This window comes from Rhamphochromis longiceps, linkage group LG9, assembly GCF_057381845.1.
Source record: "Rhamphochromis longiceps isolate RC_006_pf linkage group LG9, R_longiceps_female_GT1.1, whole genome shotgun sequence".
In the NCBI taxonomy this organism is placed as follows: domain Eukaryota; kingdom Metazoa; phylum Chordata; class Actinopteri; order Cichliformes; family Cichlidae; genus Rhamphochromis; species Rhamphochromis longiceps.
This window is the reverse complement of record NC_140565.1, coordinates 25045812-25069659: the sequence shown is the minus strand read 5'-3', so window position 1 is coordinate 25069659 and position 23848 is coordinate 25045812. Positions and strand designations below refer to the sequence as shown.

The following is a 23848-nucleotide window of genomic DNA, read 5'->3' as shown; positions in this document are numbered from 1 at the left end:
AAGAATACAAATGACCGAGAGAGTAGAAGAGAAGGTAGTGACTAATAGTGAGGAGAAAGGAGCAATTTGTGCATGCGAGCGAGCTCGCTGAGCACTTTGAAGTTCTCTGCTGACCTGGCCGGCACCATCGGACCCACTCCACAGGGGCAGACTAAAGCAATAAGAGTTACCCTGTTTATAATAACTTACCACTGGAGAGCTGAGATGGCCTCGCTTTTACTTCGCTTCAAAACGAATCGAATGCACACAAATGCGATTGGAAGAGGCAGGGAGGTTACTTGTACACAGTTCATGTGTCAGGAGCTCATCTGTGTCTGTCAGAGATGGGTAGATGTCAGCAGAGGCATTGCTTCCTTCTCTTGACAGGGCTTGATCACTGCTCTTATGAGAATTGCGCGCTCCCAGGCTTCCCTCGCCCTGCTCTCATTTCCCTGTCTCTGACACATGTTCATTTGCGTGTCTCTGACATGCGGATCATGTTGCGCACGTACGGGGCCGTGGCCTTTGATCCTGAAAAGGCAAAGAGAGGCGCCCCGGCACCCATGAGGAGGATGCTCCACGCCCACAGGCGGAAGGAAGTTTCGAAGCTCGATTTGTATCGCCGCTAGTAGCGGACCATGCGGCTGAGTCAAATGTGTTCTCCTGTGTTATGATCAGCAAAATTGAAGTCTGCGGTTTTGTGCTTGAGTGCGAGACACTTACACGTGAAGAGGGGGCACAGGCGAAGGATCGTAGATGTACCGTCCCTGGGTATGTCTGTCGTCGATTGGCACAGGAGGGTGGAAGGTGGGGAAGAACTGTGGAGCAGCTGTGCGGGACAGAAAAGATAAGAAACATGAGCTGTTTTTCTTTACAGTTTATAAAAGTCCCAGTTCTCCTAAAATACGTCTGCAAGTGGATCCATTCCCTCCTCGGCTAATCTAAATAGCAGCAGTAATGAAAGGCAGTGGTTGATGGCTATCTTTCAGCGGACCCACCCAAATGAGACCTCATTAAACGCGCCGAGCTAAAAGCTGCGCCGCTCGAAAAATGTTAGCTGAGGAAGTCTTTGTACATGTCTCAAGGCTGAGAGAACTCAAAATAAACAGGGATAAATAAGCGTAGGAAAAGCAGCCAAATGGCACATTTCTCACCGTGCCAAGCATAATATGGTTTTGTACAAAGGATAACATTTGAGTACAACCACTGAAACGAACAAAATGGGAAACAAAAACATCCTTTTCCATCTTGGTGTTTTATCACAGAGAATCCAGAGGCTTCTTTCACTCTCTCACCCCCCCCACCTCCAGATAAAACATTAAAATATTTGTATTACATGAGTTTTCAAGCCTTTTCTTTACTTTTACCCTCTCTATTTTAATTTTTACAGCAGAAATTGAAACTGCCACAACCAGGCTGACTTTGCACACGTACGCACTCATCGTCGAACCCTGACTTGCACTCGTTGTTATATAGTTGTAACTTGAAGCTGAATTTGTGTGTCGCAACCGTGCACCCACTGTTGGACGAGTCGAAACAAGCAACCAAAAGGTGCCTGCTTAAGTTTTGACACGTTAGGTTAAAGTGTGTATATCAAGGCAGAAACAGCAAATGACCATTGCGCACGGATTAACTGCATCTCACTGCTAGAACATTAGCCACTTTATTACCTGTGTTACTGAGACCAGTGCCAAGTTGCATTATCATCCCCCCGAGGCTAAGCATGTGTCAACATCTGTATAACGTCACGCAGCAAGTCTCTGAGGCTGCTAGCTATATATATATATATATATTTTTTTTTTTTTTTTATGGTTGTAAACATTTGGAAGCGTGAGCCAAAAGGGCACATTGCCAAACGGTGAGGTGCCCAACAGCTCCACGAGTGTTGAGCCATGACAGATTCAGCTGCATCGTTGGGCAATACACCAGGTGTTGATCTCGGGTCTCTGCTTACCTCATGGCTCATTTATTTACTGGGTTAATCACTGCCAGCTTGGGGCAACAGCTACAATTGAGAGGTGGTCACTTTAGTTTTGCTTAGGCTTACAGCTTTGCAATGTATTGAGTCTTAATAAGAGAAATGAAGCAGCAGAAACCAAGCGAGAGAAAAATCTAGATCCTAAACTAAGTGTCAAAGATCTTTTTTTTCTGGGAAGCTCCAGAGCTTCAGTGATGATCAACACAAACAACCTGGAGCTTTAGCCTGCTTTAGTCTGTCTGAAGCAGGAGAGCAAGGCTTTCCGTTCAGTTCCAATCATTTATCTATATCTGGCTACAAATCAGAACAACAGTCATCTCAATGCGAGACTCAAGGTGCTCTATAGTGTAAGGTAAAAACCCTACAATAACATAGAGAAACCCCAACAATCAGACAATACCCTTTGAGCAAGCACTATTCCCAACAGTGGGAAGGAAGAAAGCTCAACCAGAAGCAGGCTCAGGGAGAGGCAGCCATCTGACGTGAACGTTGAGGAGTGAGGGAAGGGAGACAGGGCTAGAGGTGAGTGAAGAAGTGCGTCATGGGAAGGCCCAAGCAGTCTAGGGTCACCTGATCCAGCCCATAATGGCATGCTTTAACAAAAAGGAAAGCTTCAAGCCAAACTAGAAGACGGCTCCACAGAAGAGGGGCCTGAAAGCTGATGGCTCTACCTCCCATTCTACTTTTAAATACACTAGAAACCACGCTTAAGCCCATTAGAGACATGCTCTAATGGGGTGGTTCATCTGTGGAGACGCACAAGTTGTTTTTTAAGAAAAGAAAGTTGCTAAAACTGAGGGCAAAGTTGCAAAGTTTGCACCCCTGCAATGATGAGTGAGAAGGATGCCAGTCAGACTTCAGGATGAAATTGTATATATTTACCCCGTGTCCAAACAGCTCTTAAATCCAAGTCATAAGTCAACTTCTGCATCATGCTGTATAACAGTACGCTATAAAGTTCTCCAGTTTCACAGAAAATTTGTTCAACAAGTGAAGAGAAAACTTAGGCAAACTTCTAGAAAGCACTCGTGGGTTTTCATCCTGTTTTTCACAATAGCAGAGATAAGTGGTAAAAGCCTCCTCCATGCAGCTCTGGCAAGTATCTGACCACTCCGTCTCTGTCTGTTTGATAGTTCTCTCCTGATGACTCAGTTTTGGCTTGGCTCACCTCAGCTGATTCCAGAGCTGCTGAGGGCGGGAGGGATGAGGGGATGCTGGGATGAAGGGATGGGCTGCTGGTAGACAAGAGCAGAATCTGCTTTGTTTACTCTCCACAGCTCCACTCCCGGGCTGTCGGCCCTTGGCTGTCAGACTCGGAAATGAAGCATCAGGTTTACCAGCGTCTATGGGAGTAAAAGCTTCATGTTCTCTAATCTTACTCATCCCTGCCCACATAGCAGGAACTTTATTATAGCCTCTGTCATGTTGTGCAATAACAGACAGCTACTGAGGTTAAAAAAATGTGCTATCAATTTAAATACTCCACCCCTTCACCGCTGCAACGTACACCTTCATTCCTACATCCGCCGTTCCTCGTTGAATTACCCAGATCCCCCTTTTGTTTATGTCTCTGGAGCCACTCACTCAGCACAGCCCTGTACTGAAACAAGAGCCTTTTTCTCACTCCTTCCCTCCCTTCCTTCCTACTCTTTCTGCTGCCCACGACTTTACAGCATGGCAAACCATTCCGCTGAGGTTTATTTAAATCCAAGTCTGAAGTTTACTTTACCACGGCCCTATCTAAATAGAGCCTGCCACCTCTTTTACACCAAGCACAGCTCCCCATTAGCAAGGCAAACCGACCCGTGTCACTACAGGGAATGTATACAGTCACGAAGAACAGAGAGCAGAGAAAAAGAGGGGAGAGCCTCCATCCTGCAATCTATCTCCAGTGTTTCCTGTAGGGACTCCTTACTGTTTACTCCCAAACTAAATTGCCCCTGCTTCTCTGGATATTCCGGGTATTCTCTTTGTCAAATACAGAATACAGCTGGAAGGCACACGGGAAGCCAAAACACATGTCACAGTTTTTACCTTCCCACTGTGGCCACACACACCACGGCCGCTCGAGCATTCCTAAAGAAAGTGTAATCCTAACGGTTTTTCTCCCTGTTACGTATAGTTAAGTTAATTATGTTTTTAAAGCATGTCAGCCAATCAAATACTGAGAATCAGGAACTTTTTGTAGTAGCATCTTTCATAACTTTCAACTAATTCATTAGCTCTTCAGAGCTCCTCTCGAACATTTTAATGACCTCTGTGCAACTTTTCAGAGCAGCAGTGTTCATTTTTGTTTTGCCCCCCTCTTTTTTCAGTCTTTTAGGAGAAAGGATGGAAGGTATTAAGACATGATCACAAATGGGTCTTAATGAAAGGGCAATTAGAAGCAAACTTTGACCAGGCTCATTAATTCTAATTCACACAAACACTCTGTACTCAGGACCAAAAGCCAGCTTCCACCTCATTAAAGAGAGGATGGTAATTGACTTGTCCTTTATTGGACACTTGAATAATTTCAAAAGAATGGGGTGGGGGGTGGGGGTGAGGACGAGGGGAGGATAAAGCCTAAAGCACATCATTTGCAATATCCTTATTGGTTAATCTCCTTTCATAGTGGAAGCTTTGGCACAAAGCGTCTTAAACGTGCTCCGGAACAAGCGTGAGCTGATACTTTTGCAGAATTTGAGCTGTCACTTGCAATTCTGATTTGGGTGTTGATAATACAAACAATTTCCCCTTGTTGCTCTTTTGTTGTCAACTCAGCATTGTGAGTTTATTGTCTTGACGGCAAAAACCTGGGCTCCTCCTCTCCCGCGGTGAGGGTTCACTGACTCTGCTCGCACAGAGTGTCACCCGCAGCCAAGGACGAAACACTCCACCATAAACGCTGCACTTCTCATCGACGCTCCACTGCGAGAGCACAAAGAGCCAGTGACAGTTTGTCATAAGCGACTAAGGCGGAGTGAGAAAAGGGCTGCTGGGGCCTGCTCCAGAGGTTTGTGAATTGCTAATGTGGAACATATGAAGCCTGTGCCGGGGCCGCGAGTGCCAGATTTCATTATGCCACCTCTTTCCTCGCTCGTGATCTCACTGTTCAGGCATGCTCGTCTGCAGCAGGGCCCACAGTTAGAACCCAACTCTGCAACACTTTGCAGCGCGTCAAAGATGCTCAAGACTTTGTGTATTTGCACGTTTAATAGCGCACGTGTGTGCCGCTCCTTTCTGGAAGTAAGTACAAGTGGAAAAGAAGACAGAGAGTGTTATACTCACTCCTGCTACATTGTGACTTCTAGAAATAGATGATGTGAAACCCAGACAGTGCTTTCTTCGATTGGTCCATTTGAATAACTTTTCAAGCTAAAGGAAATGAATGTGTTTAAAGGAGAGACTACAGTGGTCAGGTCTTTGTACAGCTGTTTTTCCAGCTTTCTTCCATTCCATCTTTTTATGGAATAAAGTCATCTATAACTGATTTGTCTAATAGCGTAACCCCACAAAAGTCCCCATATTAGGAACTGCTACAATAGCTGTGGTTAACTCTTAGCTTTTTACTTTTTGAAATAAACTGAGCACAGGAAAATGCATTTGTGGGTTTGCAGGAATGCATTTCCTTACATCTGTGCTAAAATTATATGTTTATTTATTTAAAATAAATGTATTTAAAAGGAGAGGCTGTGAAGCCAAATTATTCTAATGTATTGGTCAACGGCTAACAAGTCGTGAGTTTAAAATTCAATGGAATTTTATTGCTAATAAATCAGTCGACAAAGTCCAGCTCAGCAACATTCCTGACAGATTGGTCAATCCGATGCTATTTCGATGCTATTTAAGCCTGCCTACAGTTGCTGCATATCTGCAAGCCACTTTGCAACCCCATCTCCACCCCCAGCTTCTTTCATGGTGTGCTCCTCAAGCTTTGATTATGCAGCACATGGACACATACAGCTGGAGACACCACGTTTCTCTTATACTTTTTCTTAAAAGTCTGCTTGAACTTTTGGGTGGATGAGTCTGTACGGTCACAAAAATTAGGCGTTCATCCGGACGTCCACGGGGACCCTTGCACTCACTGTTTGATTGCAAGCAGACGCTAAAAGACTCACTGACTTTTTTTTTTTTGCACAGACACAGAGCAGGAACAGGGTTTGTTGAATACAGGGCTGAACCTGTAATCGATATCATCACAGAGATTCTTAGTATTGTTTTAACTAAGCTAACCTTACAAGATTTACTTGCGACATTTGGTGCTTGCCAGGTGTTATTTTCGAACCCTGCTTCCAATATATAAAATTGTAAGAGTATTACACCATATTTTCCTCTTTATGGCATATCTGCAGACAAGCTTTACCGTGAGTACTCAGAGTCTGCTCGAACTATTACATGATTGGTGCGTTTAACACTTCTGATCACACTTGCTTCCAGAGATGTGACGCTGAGCCTCTCATCATTATCAGGCCGGCCGGAGATTGAAAAAAAAAGCCTTCAACAGACTATCAGCAGACATAGTTTGGAAGCTGCCTCTAAATTCCCCCTGTGATCAATCCTTTCACACCCCGCCTCTCATCATGTTTGCTTACACTGAGACCTCAAGCTGTTTGGACATGTAAATAACACTTTTGGAGACTGTTTAGCTAAGCTCAATGGGAGTTGCTGTTGACTTTTGGAGCGCTTTGCTTAATTACAGGTCCCAGATTGTTTCAGGTCTAATGGCCTAATTACCGCTGTATAAATTAGCCTAATGTTCGTGCTGTGCAGAGCTTTCTCCGCTGTATGTAATGCTCGGGCACGAGAATAGAGAAAGATAAAAACAAGCCTTTATTCAGCAAAGACCAACAGTGAGAGTGAGGCAGAAGAAAGAAAGCAGAGAGGTTAAATAAAAGAAAAATGTTAAGTGTTGGCTTGCCAATCTCTCTGCCATTCATCATATGTACGAGGCTGGCAGATCACACTCTGCCCTTCCTCTGTAAGTCAATAGATTTTTTTTTTTATCTTCTCTGCTGTTCGTGCTTTCTCTGTCTCTCTTGCTCAGTTGCTCTCACACCATTAAACACAAGCAGTCTTTCTTTTGGTAAAAAGCAATTAACACAGCGGAAAAGAAAAACAAGGCAGAGAACGGAACACGAGCGTGAAAGAGAGAAACGTCTGCACGATAACAGGCTTTCTGTTTGAGCATACATTCCATCGCTACTCGCTGTCAGACGTCGACTGAACAAGTCAGTCAGTGCCCGCAAGTCTGTGCATATTTGCTCTGAGACTTAATGTTCAAACAGATTATTTATTTGTTAAGTACTGGATCTTTTTATTTTTTCCCTCCAGGGGTTTACTTTGCTCATACACCACCTGCAGGACATGCAACAATTCCCTGCCAGACTTTATCTCAAATTTTTAGAGGATTTACAGATGACTACCCATTAAAATATGTATCCAATTGCAGGACATTTAGACATAAGTTACACAAATAACTCAGCAGAGCTCCACAGCTGCAAAACATTTACGAACCAGAGTCGTAATCTTAACAAATTGCACTCCAATCTAAGGATTTTTTAATGCTAGAGAGTGGAGCTAAGCACGCACACATCTCTGCCAGGGGCCCCCAGCACTACCCAACCTCAGCAATGCACCCTCTTTTTTTCTCTTCCCCTGTATCCTAGTAAGGTTATTTCACTGGGCCTCTCTGGAGCACCCATCTATCTCTTACATTTCCCGAATTTCTCCAGATTGGGATAAGCCCGGGAGTAGAACAAAGAGCTACGCGTTGGCCCTCTCCCCTCACTCCCGCACCCTCTCTGCCCTACTTCACCCTCCAGCCTCCTCTCCCCGACTCGGCTGAGAAAAGACGCAGCAGTTTACCAGCTAAAACTCCACACTACACCTCTCTCTCCCTCCACCTCCTCTGTATCTCTTGCATCTGTCTATCTCCTTTTCGCCAAACAATGACGACTCAGATAAAAGGGAGTCGATTTAAACCTCAGGTTAACTCAGCAGGACTTGGCTACATTTATTTTGCTTCAGCTGCATGATTTATTCCACTCAAATTCAAGGCCAATACTGGGCTTGGAATTTTTTGAGATCTTTATTTAGAAAAGAGTCCACTGATGCATTTAAATGCCTGTATTAGAGAAAATGCACGATAAACTACTCTGATACAAGCCGAGGTCGTATTAGAGAGTGTGTTCACGACTGTCCATGCTGCATCAGGCTACCAGGACAGTCTGACCCTCTATGCGGTTCAGTGTCACATCACATCCTCAGGCCTCTATATGCAGGTGATACCAAAACTGCATGTGGCTGTGTGACAGTGACTGCGAGGTTAACACACCTGCATTCTAATAACACACAGACTGGACGCCACCGCCTGGGGAAAATGGACGACTATTCAATTTTGACTCACGCTGAGAGGCCACTGACCGCAGCAAGCAATGTTAATGTAGTTTGTTCGCTAAATGCATTTGCTGGTAGCCACTGTTGCTGTTAGTTCACCTCTGGGTCTTGATTAAGATTATAAATCCCTCACAGTGAGTGAGAAAAGCCCGATAATGTGACTTAAAGTGGGAAATACAATCTGAGAGAGCTTTAAGTATGAGCAGACAAAATGCATCACATTACTTAACCGCAAAACACTCTGTTCCACTTCATTTTTTTCAAAACATGACCTGGAATCTTTTCAATGTTCTTCTTCCTCAATAATCTTCAATTTTCAAATCCATGATATTATATAAATGCTGGTGTCAAAGAAATGCGTAGCAGTCCTGTGGCACCTGTGTCTTGACTTATTGCTGGATGCCAGGAGATAACACTGCGTGTTTAAACCTGCCTCTTTTTCTGCTCATGGAAAAATTATACTTTCACATACGTTTTAATGGAACACTTTCAAGAAGAACGTGCTAAATATAGTGTATGTGATGAGCTGGAAATGAGAACTGTCTCACTACTGACATAAACCTGGCACCGAGGCCACGGGCCACCATGCATATTTGTGATATGCCGGCAGCTTTGACTGCAAGGTATTTGACGCCCTGGGAATGAAAACAAGCTGGCAAGTCGAAAGCCAACGTGAGTTAATTTTCATGCATTTTTCATGCTGTGAAACCAGCAGCTAGAACATGTGAATTAAATCTAACTAATCATCCATTTTCATAACCACTTATCCAGTGCAGGCTATCCCTGCTGACACAGGGCGAAAGGCAGCGTATGACCTGAACAGCCATCGTAGGACTAACAGAGAGACAGATAACTCACATTTGGGATTCCCATTAACCTAACATGCACATCTTTGGACTGTGGGAGGAAGACGGGAGTTCCCAGAGAGAACCCATACACTCAAACTCCACACAGAAAGGCTCCAGCTGGCAGGCGGTTTCAACCCCATGGCCTTCTTTCTGTGAGGCACAAGTGCTAACCAATGCAGCACCACTTGATTGCCCAAATCTTTTATCACCATAAACATTCAAAACTACCAGTGCAGTCCTTTAAATATCTAGCTCAGAAATGGCTTTTTCTCCCTGGGCTGAGTGGCTGTTGCTCTAACTTCCACTGAATCCAGACATTAGACAAAGTCTGCTCAGGTCTCTAGAGGTATGTGGCCATTATTTGAGGCGGGTGGAAGGAAACTACGTGTCACAGAGTAAAGACAAAGCCCAGTGTTACAACAATCAGACAAATGGCTCCTGGGCTCTGTAAGACCAAATACAGTTTGATGCCTCTGGACCATTTGGGTCTTATGAGTAAAACACCATCTGTAACTCTGAGTCTCCTTCCTCTTCACTCTTTGTACAGTGTGCTTTGCTGTCACCTTACCCTCTCTTTCACCCTCTCACTCTTGCATTGTATTCCTAATTCCTTCAGTTAATCCCAGTTTCTGTCTATCTCTGTTTCTTTGCCTCTCTCGTTATTCAAAGCACATCCTCCCCGATCTCTCCCTCTTTCCCTCCTCACAGCATCCCTAAACAAGGACAAAGTTGTAATCCATTTACTACACTGCTGTCAACAGATTCCACCCAAATAATCCTAAAAGACTCAGAACCAGGCCTAGGTACTATCAAGGGAATGGCAGGAACAAGGAGGCGGAATGCACAGGGGACGGATGCAGGAAAAGAGGGAGGAGTGAGAAGAACATACAAGGGGTGTGGAGGAGTACAGACGGAGGGAAGTTGTGTCACAGTGATTTGAGTCTTTGTCACGCAGGTGGCGCCCAGGGGTTCCCTCAGTCTGGGCAGAGAGACAAACGGAGGCCCATGTAAACCTTAAAGAGGATTAACCCTGCCGGAGCGCTTTAATGAGACCTGAAAGTGCCGGGCACCGGAGAGCCCCGCTGATTGAGCCGCGCTCCAGTCGGATCCCAACGGTCCGCCGGCCCAGTGGCCCAGCAGCGCTGCTGCAGCCCCGTGGCCTACAGCTGCCCGCTCACACTGAGCCACATCAAAGCGGCCCGTCTGGGAGAACCCCGAGATGGGAGGGAGGGGGGGAGGGGTGGGCATGAGGGAGGTGGGGTGTGTGCGTGTGTGCACGCAGGAGAGGTGGGAGGAGGGTGCCTGGATGGAGGAATCCCTTATCTCGTCCTGAGAGGATGCTGCTCTGTGGTGCGAGATTGTCTGGAGCTGCCACCTGTCCCAGGCATCTTTGAAGGCAACACTAAAGCCTGTGATGGGCCTGACCTCCTTGAGCTCCCATTCTTTTATGTCTCTCTTCATTTTCTGCTTTGTTACACCCCCCCACCCCCTACACTCTCTACTGCTCTTCTCTCTACTTCTTAGCCCTCTGTCTCACTTACACCCTCATACTCAGCCGTGCCTCCCTTTCCGTCTTTCTCCTCTCTCCAGCGATATCTTCCACTTCACCACGCCGTTAGAAACATTTTAATTATACTATGTTCATCAGCCTCTTCTTCATGTAGAACAATATATACTTGTGACCCTCCAGAGACAAGAGCAAGATACGGGTTGTTGGTTGGAGGGATAAGGGTGCTTATCTTTGGCACTATGTGAGAGGAATGCAAATGAAAAAAAAAGTGATGAGATATGGATTCAGAAGAAACATGTCGGACTCTATCATACTGGTGAATACGGGGTAACTCAAAGCGGAGAGGAAAATCTTGTGATATTGTGGCTTTAACCGGAGAGCTGAGGAGAAGCCCTCATGGGTATTTAGTCTTCTTCTTTTCATAATTTGGTGCTTAATGTAAGCAGGAGGGAGTGTTTATTCTCCTTTTGGATGGACAAGACACAACAAATCTTCATTTTTAAGCTTTCCCGTCGACAAAGCGCCATTGTTCCTATTTGCATCTGCGACTCGATTAACCAATCAGATTGGAAAAGAGGGTAAACACACTGGCAGATGATGCTACAACGGCACTGAGAAACACTGAGAACATCTTCAGTCCTCTAGAAATTCTTCTTAATTCTTCTTAGCTCCTTCACATTTAATCTCGTCATTGTTAATAGGAACTGCTACTGTTCAGAGATATGCCGTTTTCACACACACACACACACATCAGCTTTGTGGTAAAAGCGCCGCATGACCTTAAGATGGTATGAAAGTGCATTCTTGAAGCACTTCAAACTCCGCTTAACCCTCTTAAATCATCAAGAACTACAAAGAGGCACATGCATGCGAGAATACTGCCTATCTTACGGTGCGAGATGCCTCTAATAAGCTGTATAAAAGGGGATCATCTGATTATCCCTGGTGTGCTGGACCAAGGGGCCACGGCAGAGCACAGGCCCATGTTGTTCTTTTTTGATGAAAGGAGGTGGATGGAAGGGATCCCTTTCCATCGCCTGCAGTGTGCCCCAGGCTTCTCTGTGCCGGCACACCACTGGGGGACTGCACCATGCCACCACGCTCAAAAAGCCAATATTGAAACAATCACAAAGACAAACACTTACCCTTGAAACAGGCACGTGTCCTCTCACCCCAGGCTCTCCTCAGTTGTTTGAGGGGGGGGGATGTTTGAACCTGCATCCAAGCCGGTTGTCACATTTAAACCAACAAGAGATCAGAAAGTTTGTTCGGTGAGAGCACTCTGCTACTTTTTTCTCCTCGTACACATGCACACACTTTATACTTTACATTATACATAGCGCACAGTGCTTCCTCTCTCTGCCACGTATAGAAAGGCCCTGTGCAGTCCATACGAAGTGAGCGACCAAGGACTGTAATTAACTGTAGCGAGGCCAGGGCCATTGTTGTGTGGATCACGTACAGTTTGATGACAGCTAATTCAGTTCAGTGGTCAGCTGCATTTTGATATAGAGGCAGACAGAATGACGCCGGGGCAGCGGCCGGCGTGCTACGGCCGAGTAGACCTGAGATCAGCTTGGCGCAGCAGTTCAGAGTTTAACCCCTGTGACTGGACACCCACCCCCCTCTCCCTATAACCATAAAATCGTGGAACAGGTTTTACACCACGGCTCAGCGTTCCCGGTAGCTTTCCCCAAACACAGGGCCAGTATGATCCATGCAGTCACCTTTGACCAGGATCAGAGAGCAGGATTCCTCCGGCCAAAAGATCCATACCTCCACCGCCTGTGCGTAGCTCAATTGGTTTCTGAGATCAGTCAAGGACAGCAAGGCTTTGGTGTGTGGGGATTAAGCCCTTGCAGCCAGATCTAGGCTAGATTTTTAAGGAGCTAAACCGAAGACTATTGAACTGATAGTTATCCATCACAGCCTGAAGATACTTGCTGTGCCTGCTCTGCCCAGACTAGATATAACACAGCAACAAAACTTCTCACTTCAGGGACGAAATTCTTTAGCATCATCTCTAAAGCTTTGCAAATTTACTGGTTGCATTCATCAACCATTCAGAGTAGTTTCAACATTTGTAAGAAAGCCATTGAAAAGCACGCGATTTAAGTCCCTCCATAGATGTGTTTAGGCTGGCAAAGAAGGGAAAGATGAGAAACTTTAAAAAAGAAAAAAAAGAGGATCCCTTTGGAGGAAGCAGAGATGCGTCGCCAGCAAGTGGGCTCACTGTTGCTGCACGACCACTGACCGGCTAATCAGCACACAATGTAGACAGATGTCAGCGCACAGCGTCGCATTCACACTTCTACACAATTAAAGATCTTAAAAAAAAAAGACTTCTCCCTCATTAATCCTCATCTCAATCCTTTCTCCTTATCCTGCAGCAAAGCCTCATGTATTAGCGTTGTGGTAAGAAGGATATGGACTCTTATCCAGTGTTTGCCCAAGAAAAGCGGCTAAGACTCAGGCATCACCACGATTAGCTAATGCTAACAATAGGAGCAATGTTTCCTTGGTGCCTCCTCTTTTCTGCGCTGAAGTGGGTGTTAAAACCAGAGTAAACAGAGACTTAGGCCAAGGACATAAGAAGAGTGGGAGATCACAAGTCTGGGTGAATAGCGCAGATTTACTCAGAGCGCGAGGCCCTGAAGATAAACCCCTCTTTCGGTCTCTTGTGGTTGCTCGACTCCCACACCTCCCAGAGCTTCGCCACCATGTTAACGACCCATCGGCCAGGTGTGGTGAGGCTGCAGGTGCCATCGCATTTAGGCACATTAAGCACTGACACACACTAGCGGTAAGAGTAATCGGATTTACCTGGCTGTCTGCTGCATGGCGTGGAGCGCTGTGCAAGCGCAGCACAACGGCTTAGGGCCCCCTCTCCATCACACACACGCACACACCTGGGATGAATTAAGGAGGTGACAAAGCCCTCATAGAGAGGGACTGCCACAGGAGAATTAAGTGTGTGTGTGTGTGTGTGTGTGTGTGTGTGTATGTGCAAAATATGTGTGCTCAATTGTGTACTGAACCAGAAACCAGAACAGGAGCCCGTAGCTTTTTACACCTTGTGGTGCAGGAGTGGCGACAGATGCTATAGGCTCCTGGTTCAAAGCAGCCGAAGAGCAGGGGTTGGGAGGGGGCGGCAAAGGTTTAAGGGGGACCCCTTTCGATCTGCTGACCCTCAGATCGTCAGAGCTCATGGGGATTGAGCTCTGGTACTGGGTTCAATCAGACAGAATGGGACCGCTGCCTTTAGGAACTCCCCATGTCCTCAACACCTGGGGCCAGAAGGAGGTGTTTTACACAGCAATGCTCTCATCTCAAATCATAAGTCTTCCTGAGCGAAGGAGAGATCATAGAAACATCAATGAAAAACACCAGAAGTCACTGACACCGACCTTGTTGGTGTTTTCATTCTTCCCTGAACACCGGGAATCAACTTTTTGTGTAATTCTTAAATGTTTGTGTTGTTTTTCTTAGTTTATTAATATTTTCATCATGCCTGTGATAATTTGGCAGATCCCAACATGATATGTAAATTGTTTGTTTTTCCTGGTCGACACCAGAAAAGAGAGAAACATAGTAAATCCTTGTCTTGAAAAACCAAAAACTACAAGAACCTTGCTGCAGATGTCTGTGCATCATGCCTACACGTGCCTACACATCCCAGCATCACTGCTATCACAGTCCTCTACTCCTGTCTGCTCCATACGTCTGCAGTCTTCCACCCTCTCGAGTCCTCGTGCACGAAGAATTCCTCTTGAAGCTCTACAGCCCTTTTGACTTTTCCTGCTGCTTTTGAACTCTCCATTTCAAGACTGTGACTTTTCCACATGACCCCAAGCCTCAGACTTAACCCCCTCCCCCCAACCCCCACCCCTCCAACCTTCCTGACTCCTACCCCAAGGCTTCAGTGGTCTGGAACCACCAGAGTTCCTTCACACATACCCACACACATACATAAAATGAGAAGTGGCAGTGTTGCTGAGTTAGGTCAGGATGTAATGGGCAGTAATGTTCTGCCCTCGAGGGTTCTGTCCAGAGAACTGCCTGGTTTTAAGTAACCTTTACCTTAAAGAGGCACCTTGATGACTCTCAGGCACCCAACCACGATGGAGAAGCAGTTAATGAAGTGGCTGAATAAATAGAGTTACAGTATAAGGTTGGGGTCCACTGGACTTTCATTACTGCCGCTGGATTAAAATCCTTCTGGCGCACTCCTCCTGCTCCCTTTCAGCACCAGTATAACCAAACTAAACAAGCTATCACATCAAATCCTTGTCTGCAGTTAAAGTCCTGGCCACCAGATTAACTTCCAAATCAGCCCCTTTGCTCTCCAAACACCCTTCACCAGCATTTCTTTTACTTAACCGCCGCTATGTGTCTCACCTTTTCTTGGAATTATCTTTGCCAGCTTCCTTCCTTCACCCGATTCTCTCGGGCTTTGTCTCTGTGAGTCTCTCTCGCACTCTCTCCCTCTCTGTGTCTTCCTCTCATACAGTCTCTGAGTCCCAGAGAGACCGAGAGGCAGAGTAGGGGGTGGTGAGGTTTGACTCTGCGTTGCTTTTGGGCTTTGAAGTGTGTGTTGATGAGAGAAAGCGGAGTACTGTGTTCAGACAGGCCCCTAATGAGGGAATTAAGAAGCTACGCTGGCCGTTCCCCATACTAACTTCCCAAGCGCAACACAAGGCGAGAGTGCGTGCGTGCGTTCACAAGTGTGTGTGCCTGTATCTGTGTGCAGAGGAGAGACGGAGTGTAAGAGAAGGGCTAATCTGTCAGACTTAATCAAGCATCTGGCGGCCCTGCCTCTCACCTACAGTAAAAAGGGAAACTTGGCTTCAGCATTACGGGTTCTGCAAGCATGTCCTTGAGCTGTGTAGCTTCTCAACTTTACACGTTAAAGTTTCAAGTTTACCATTTTAAAATGAAGTGAGCGGCTCTTGTGTTTGTGGCTCGCGGACTTACGATAGTGCGAGTCTAGGTAGCCGTTGCGAGGGTCCATTGCAAACAGCGTGCCCCGGTATGGAAGTGCATGGTCAGCCAGATGTGGCAGGGAACCGTGCTGCTCCTTCTTGAGCAAGGAAGGGCGTTCCTCCGTAGACGTAGAGGGCTCCTCATTTATGCTTCTGTCAGGGGCGCCAGGCGTCGGGACCTGAGAGCTGATGGCGTTGCGTCTCTCACGGTGGTAAGGCGTGCCTGAACTCTCGTCCTCTGCGTGGACATGAAGACAGAAAGACAGGAGAAGAATCCAGTGTTATAAATTTGGAAGGGCAACACATTTTTCTTTTAAACAGATATCAGAATAAAAGCTGTAGCTATGAACGCTGCTCATGTAGTGGGGGAGCTCATAAAAGGAGGAGCTGCTTTGCACACCTGAAACCTACGGTAAATCTGCCTTCCTTCAGCCCCTGGATATGAGAGTTCAGAAGCAGTCAGCGTATGAGCAAACGGACACCATGGAGGAAAAAATTCCAAACATCTGAACAAGTGTTTAAATTCACATCTGTCTTCTCTTTTTATATAAAAATAAATTCTCATGAAGAAAACAACTCAGGCGTTCAGTCAGCATTCAAAGATGCCCGTTAGCAAGCATCACTGGCTACACCAACCCCACCCTGCTTCAGTCTCCAACCAACCCCCACCTTTCACTCTTAAACTAAATCTTTTTCTCTTTTTCTATCTGTGTCTAAGGGGGAAATTAGGAGGCCCTCTGGAGAAAGCTGCTTGGCATGCTGTATAAAGCGGATAAATGTGGAGCTGAGTTCAAGGGCTAAGCTCCACCAGAAAGACCTGACCTCTGACCCCTTGGCTTGACCTCTGAGATGACATATATAAGGGTCAGTTATCCTCGTGACCTGGTATTAGCCCTTTCTGTAGTCTGATACCACAGAGACTAACTCAGAAAGAAACATGCCATCAAAAGTATGTCATTTTTTTTCAACTGGGTTGATTTAATCTTTAAAACAGGAGGACATAAATCCTGCCTGATGATTTAGGCCCGGACGTCATGATGCTCAGGGGCAGACTGAACTGGGATATTTTAGTGAACAGCACTTTAATGTGTTTGTGGGAAATTCTGCAAAATCACTGGTGACATGCTAACTAGATAGGCAGGCCAGACCTTAAAAGAGTGTGATTGTTTGTACGTGGCCTATTTTAAGAATTATTTTTGTTTTTATATATTTTGACATTTTGCACTATCAAAAGGGTCAAAACATGAATTCCAAATGATCTTCAATAACACGTGATCTTAGGGACTTGGGTACTTTCTTAGGTTTTGCTTTGAACTGAGACATCTGTATGTTATAGATTCAAAAAAATCATCATTTGTCAAGAGCAAGCCCTTGCTTTTTTGCCCTGAGCCAAATCCTTCAGTTCCAGCTTATGTTGCCCGCAGGTCTCCATGTTCAGCCCGGGTTATATGCAATTATGAGTTCACCACTAAGGCTGCTGGTCATCAGTACACTCCAATGTTCTTTCTTGTATTAACGCTTCTCACCGGGAACCTGGCAAAATACCGTTGTGCTGGCGCCAGAGGTACTGCAGTATTAGCAGCCTAACAGCGTGAGCAGCTCCCCCACTATGTGCCGCAACCCAACAGCATCCAACTGCCAATTAAGAAACAGAGGCGAGGGCCAGATTAAAGAGCGCACTACCTTAAGCACTGAAGAGTGCTGCTATAGAGCTGTAGCACTTCACAGAAGAAGAGAAGCGATCAGAAAGGAGGAGGTTAAGAGAGAAAAACAGAGAGGGAGAATGAGATTGAGAGAGGCGAAGAGAGCGAGAGAGCAGGAGGAGCAACCCAAGGGTCCTGCTTTTATTCCCTTCACTCTCCCACATCCATTACCTGCGTTTGGACCAGCGTGCCCTCGTGCAGCACTGGCAGCAGTTTCAAGGATTCTTAACGCGGAACTGACAACCAGAGAAGCAAGGCGCTCTCATCCCCGGGAAATGACAGTGTCAGTTATGATATAAGTATTTAATCCTATACTGCACAGCCAGTGATCTTATTAAGGGAATAATGCAACTTATACGGTTAAAGCTGGATTAATAGGTCTGCGCTTGCAAAGCGCAATATTAACATAAAGGGATTTCAGAATTGGGTTCATCTCCTGACATGAATTGAGGAAGTCGAGACTGTAAACTATGCGGGGAGCGAGCGATGCTAAGGGCAGAGCGTGTGGCTGTGTGCAGCTCCGGCTCCTACTGTGCACGCTCAATTCTTTAACATCCAGAAAAATCTAGCATTACATCTGGGAAAGTAGAAACTTTCTACATATTCATGAGCTTGTTTTTGTACTTTCATACATATATTTGATGTTTTATAAATACATTCATCACTGGGGCTTGACATGGTGTAGCGTGAAGTTATGAAAAACTACAAAGGAGACTCAAGCGTTTACTTTTTTTTAAAAAAAATCTATACTTTACATTTCTATTTGCCAACTATTTCAGTGAGCACTACTCTTCTTGTCCTCAATCTTTCGTGTTCTGTCTTTTTCTTTCCTTTTACTTTCTCGGTGACCCCCACCGCTATTCAGATGTGTCTTTCTCCCTAAAGGGAGGTCAAGCGACTAATAGTTCAATCACAGCACTGTCACAGTACCACCATCCCCCCTCCAGTCACCCCAGCAAGCCCTGGGTGGGTTTCATCATTCTACCATATACCACCTAGAGGGAGTTCATTACATCAGTTCATAGGACCTTAAAGAGTTAAACAAACACTCTGCAGCACAAGGGTCAATTGACTCCTTGACTCCTCAGTGGAGCAAAGAGAGTCTCTGGTAAGGTTTTTCTTCTATGCTGCTTGTACCTGGCGAGTGGAAACTTTTTACATCCTTCTAACGTGTTGAGCATCTGTCAAGAAATGAGGTAATGAAGACAGAGAAGACACAGGTAAACACATGCAACTTTGAAAAGTTCAACCCTGCAACACTTCTCCAACTCTGACCATCAGCCCAGCAGACCCTTTCCCCTTTTCCCTCCCTCATTTTTCATTCCTCTTTTATTTCCCTCTCTTTTCCCATGGTTGCCGCATCCAGTCCTCTACCAGTTTGCAGGTCTATTCAGCCCAACACAAAAGCAGCAGGCCGGTCCTCTGTGGACCAGAGGAAAAGCATGCCTCTCAAAAAAACAGAAAAAAGAACTATCCCGCTCTCTCTATGGTGATTGAATTTCTTAACATCTTTTCAAAAAGCGCTTAAATGCCTGGAGGCGAGAGGAAGAAACAAGCTAATGGTGGATGGGGAGCACTGAACAAATTTCAGAGCCCTTTCCTGCTCGCGTTTGAGGTTGAAAGCGAGCTCCTGCCTTTCAAGTTTCAAAGTCCTCCTTCCTCCCGCAGTGTCACTGAAGGATTTGAAAAGAAGGTAATTGTGCTCACTGCCGTCCTGATCAGAGCACACGCCCCAGCTCTAGTATTTCAGGAGCTTTCTCTGCCACTATAATGGTACCTGGTGCTCCATTCCTGCATTCTTCCTCCCTTACTACTCTTTCTCCTCCTTCTCTCTCTCTCTCTCTGACCCTCTACAAATGCACTCTGTATTGCTCTCACTCACTTGGTTTCTATCCTTCTTTCACCCCCAGCAAGCCGCTCATTAAATCCTAAAACCCAGGTTTCTCCCTTTTTTCCTCTTGTCTGGGGTGTCTATTGTAGGATTCTGGTTCAAATACCTTTCAAGAAAACCCTATGCATGGCCTTTAATATGGCAGTATAAAAGACAGCGTGGATGCAATGACAAAATGAAATTTTGAAAGAGATAATGAGATATGGAGTGGGGCCAGTACCTCTTAGAACTGGGCCCTGGGACAAGAGGGGGGCTAAAGTTAAGGATGCCCAGCCAATTCAAAGAAACAGCAAGTGAAACAAAACGCTCAGCTTGTTGTTTTTGAAGGCATTTTCTAGAGGCGCAGGTTAAGAACGAGGACTGTTGTTCCTCCACATGCCAATCGGTCCCTCACTCCCAACCGTCTGATTCGCCTTCTGGCCTGAACTCAGTCAGAGTCTCCAAAGTTGGGACATGCATGTTGTACAAAGGGCCATTGCGCACCATAGTTTCCCCCATCCCCAGTTACCACTTTTTCTAAAAGCTCAAAATATCAGAAGGGGTGTTCTTGTACCTCTGAGCCAAAGCCAGACATGCGCTGTATTCCACCTTCGAACTTCTCAAAGCGCTGTTTGTCAGTGGCACAAACACGTTTTGGCTGGGGAGCACATGGAGAGCGAACAAGGAGAAGAGGAGTGGAGGATATGCGGTGAAATCACAAAACACTTCTTCAAAGCTCCTCTCCTCCTGTGCAATAATCTCTTGCTCCCTTTTTCTTTCTCTTGCAAATCAACTCCCGGGAAAGACTCAAGACTCCCCAATTAACAATGAGAGGGGGAAGAAAAATTCCAGCAGCTGGCTAGAGTTTAATAAGACTACCTCTCCAAGCAGCTTAGGCTTATGTACCTGATTCACCGGCCCTGGCATTGGAGCTAAAGACAGAGGGAATCATTCACGATTAGTGCAGGCTGAAATACGAGGGAGAGAGCGAGAGACCGTTCAAGCTCTACCAAACCCAACAGCAAGCGCGTAGGGGATTACTGCAATTGTGTGAGGTATTTTTCTGATCAACTTCTTGGCTGATAGGCTCAATGCCACAAGGAGCTCGGGGCCTTCCACAGAACAAGGTTCAGTTATGCATTATGTGAAGGTTAGCGAGCCTTGATGTATCTGACTAAAAAGGTTGACTTTTGAACAACTTCCTTAACAAAGACATCTAAATGTCAGAAGGCAGAATGAGGTCATTACTCTGATATCTGTGGGCAGGATAGTTAGCAATCCCCCAGTCTAAACGTCTGGGGAACTTCAGCAAATATAAAAGTTAGCTCCCTCTCACTCTGCACTCGTGTTTGATTCTGTCTCTGCAGAGTGAACCCGCTGTGGTACATTATTTAACTATCAGTGCCTGATTGATGCTTGGACGAATTGCAGAGAGAGGTCAGGATGTTCCCTCTCCTGGTTAGCAGTCTATTGTCGGCGGCTGATTTCCCACACAGCGTCCGCAAATGCCCTCTTCAATATTCATCTAGGCAAATTTGACGACTCCCACATCTCAATTTGGCTCTCGGCAGCCTACGCCCCAGCCCCCTGCTCCACCACTCGCGGTCCCAGCTTGCTCTCTCTGCCGCCGGGGGTCTTCTGGGATGCACCCAGAGCCTCAGCATCTCACGGTCCCAGCCTCCAGGCCCCGGGGCTGGGGAGGGGCAAATCAAAGCCTGCTTGGCTCCTTTCTCTTTCCTTGCGCTCACCTCAAATCAGCCTCACAGCAGGGTTGTGTCGTGCCAAGCCTCCGCCTGCCCTAAGCTACCCCTTATTCACCCATTAGGGGCACAGGCCCACCGTAGAGCTGCCCGAAACCCCACTACCATTTCATCAGGGCCACATTGTGAGGGAGCAATGAGCATCGCAGTGAGAGAGCTGAAAGCCCTGACTGTAAAAAGCACACTGATGCCTTTTTGACCACAGATAGTTACAGCTTTTAAGGTTTTTCACTCAAAGGGCACCTTGGCCTGTATTCTTTGAGGAATCAAACACCAAGAGATGCATTTGATCAAGGCTTCAAAGCAAAAAGATGCCATTTAGTGCTCTGATTGGCTCATAGACTGTATTAGCATTGCTTCAGACTGTCACAAGCCAGCTATCATCAGCCATAACCTGTTAGACCTTTGTAATGTCCTCTGCAACAATATAAAATGATTATGTGCTAGGGCAGATGAGGGCATAGTCATGTCCGCATGGGATAGTTTGTCTTCGAGGGTGGATCTGGGCACACTGCCCACCAGACCAGAGTGGGCCAGCTTTCCACTGGGCCATAGCACTGGAATCCCGCTTCTGACACCACAGTGATCCGGACCAAGTCTGTGGCACTCAGATTAGGGACGGCTCGCCAAGAGAAATGAATATCCAGCCAAAGAAATGCAGAGCCAACAGTTGGGATAAAATTATAAAAAAAAATAATACAGTAATTTCAAGCACATCAAACATGATCCAAAATTCCACTGTGGCTATATCTCACCTTTTAGTATAGAATAAGAATTTATAAAGCTCTAAGCATGAATAATCAGCTTTTATTAGCGCAAACCTTGTGCATTTATAATTCAAATCCTTTCATGTAAACAAAATGAGTTTTTACGTAGAGAAACACATCCACACATTGGGGTAAAGGTTTTTAAGAGCTTTTTAGTGCATTGCATTGAGACATTGAGAACCCCATTAAGATAGTTTGCCCACACTTACTGGGAGTTGGATAATTAGACACTTCAAAGGCACCTGCCCGCCCTCCCAGGGGAGACAGAAATCGCCGCCCCACGACCCGTTTAAAAGCATGTTAACTCGTATCTGAGGCTAGCAGGCTAATTTAACTTTTGACATTTGATATCTGAGGAATGAGAGAGATCAGCCATTTAGCTGGAACAGGATTACCCCCCCGTACACACCCCTCCTCCTCTCCCACCCGTTCCAACCAAACCCCCCCCCCCGCTCCACCAGTCAGGCCGGATTCATTAATTTTCTTGCTGCTAAGCACTTTATCAATGACTAGTGAACATCTAAGTCCAGAGTGGACTCTCTCCCTCCCTCACTCACTCCTCCATGGTGATTAAGCCCGTGGATGTTCAGATCTGTCTGTCTAATTCACTGCCTGTGCTGTTGCTGCTGATCTCTTCTCACACCTGCAAAGCAGCTAAGTAAACAGAGGTGAAACTTTTTTGAGAGTCAAGCTTGAACATCATTCATACCGCATCCAATTTAAACAGCATCTGACGAGGTCAAAATGCCAGAAACACTTGTACAAATAGTACAGCTCTATTGCTACTCAAACACATGTCAGCTCGTGGTTTTTATCATGGTTATGACCGTTTCCTCTTTTACTATGCACCTTATAAATAGGTGAAGTCGTTCCAGAAGCCTCTACTTTGGAAACTGTATTTAAAAAGCACTTCCCAAATGATTTAAAAATGCTGTAACAGTAGGAAGAAGGCTGATCGCCTTCATCCTATTTCAGTGACTGAGTAGACCATTTTCCACCGCACAAATTATCGTGCAGTTTTAGGGTGGGTCACAGCTTTGTGCACGTTCCCTACTGCAGGATGCACAGTACTTCTTTCAGAAAAAAGAAAAAACTGCTGGGGCTCTATGGGGATTCATTTAGGTTGAAAGCAACCAGTTTTTTATTTATAAATTTAAAGAAAATAGCAGTAGCAAGAAAAAAAGAGATGGCAAAGAAAGGTTTGTTGGCTTCTCATGAATTGAATGCGGGGAGATGTCAAGAGAAATCAAGAAGAATAGGTATACCTTACTTCAAAAAAGGACTATAAACATCCTTAGAATCACAACCTCAAGCTCTCCAGATTAGGAAACTACCACATGTTACAGTTACAGCAATACAGCGACAAATGCTGCGTTACATTTGCCTCAGGAGTCGGATGCTGAAGCTGGGAATGACTTAATTGCGGAATTGAGCTCCTCGGAAAGGTAGAACATTCATCCACCACAAGAAATACAGAACAAAGCTTTTTTTTTCTTACACTTAGCACCCCTGCAGCACACTCATGAATAGACCCTCATTAATGCTCTTCTTTAAAAGTTTAAGGACTAAACATACCAGCGCATTACGCGAGCACAAAACTGGATTTTAGCATTTTTTTAAAAGTACTGTCAATATTTACGTAGCAAGCACATTGTATTTTGAGAATTTTGTAACTGACCTGTTGCGTATGTATTTTGCAGAGTTTTTCTTGTCAGCGTGCAAAGAAAATATTTAAATCAATCATTTATTAACGTGAGCAACAAACAGTTTAGTGCTAAGTTTGTCAATATTTAATGCAAGAAAGAAGCGTGTCTTATTTTTTGCGCTTGATATTTTAATTAACTAATAACCTTGTTTCCAAAACGATGTAACTTTTGTAAATGACCCGTAAAACTAACCACACCTATAAGCACTATTTGGGGATTGCTTAACCACGCTCAGCCTTGCTTAATAAACCCTTACAGTTTTAGTGTTTACTGTTCTACAGCCGCCATCTTGGCTTACTTAGTCATGTTGGTGGGGTTGTTCCAACTTTCTGTCTTGAAAATTCTGACTTCCGACTTCAACCGG

General features: G+C 45.5%; 1 protein-coding gene across 1 annotated transcript in view; it reads right to left on the bottom strand.

Annotated features, from left to right (window-relative positions):
- gli3 (GLI family zinc finger 3) overlaps positions 1 to 23848 on the bottom strand; it is a 97855-nt gene that overhangs the window by 44815 nt on the left and 29192 nt on the right. The window contains exons 3-4 of the mRNA XM_085419033.1: positions 15671 to 15916; positions 703 to 808 (exon numbers count right to left, since the gene is read on the bottom strand). Coding sequence (XP_085275159.1) covers positions 703 to 808; positions 15671 to 15916 — 352 coding nt within the window. The remainder of the gene's footprint in view (positions 1 to 702; positions 809 to 15670; positions 15917 to 23848) is intronic.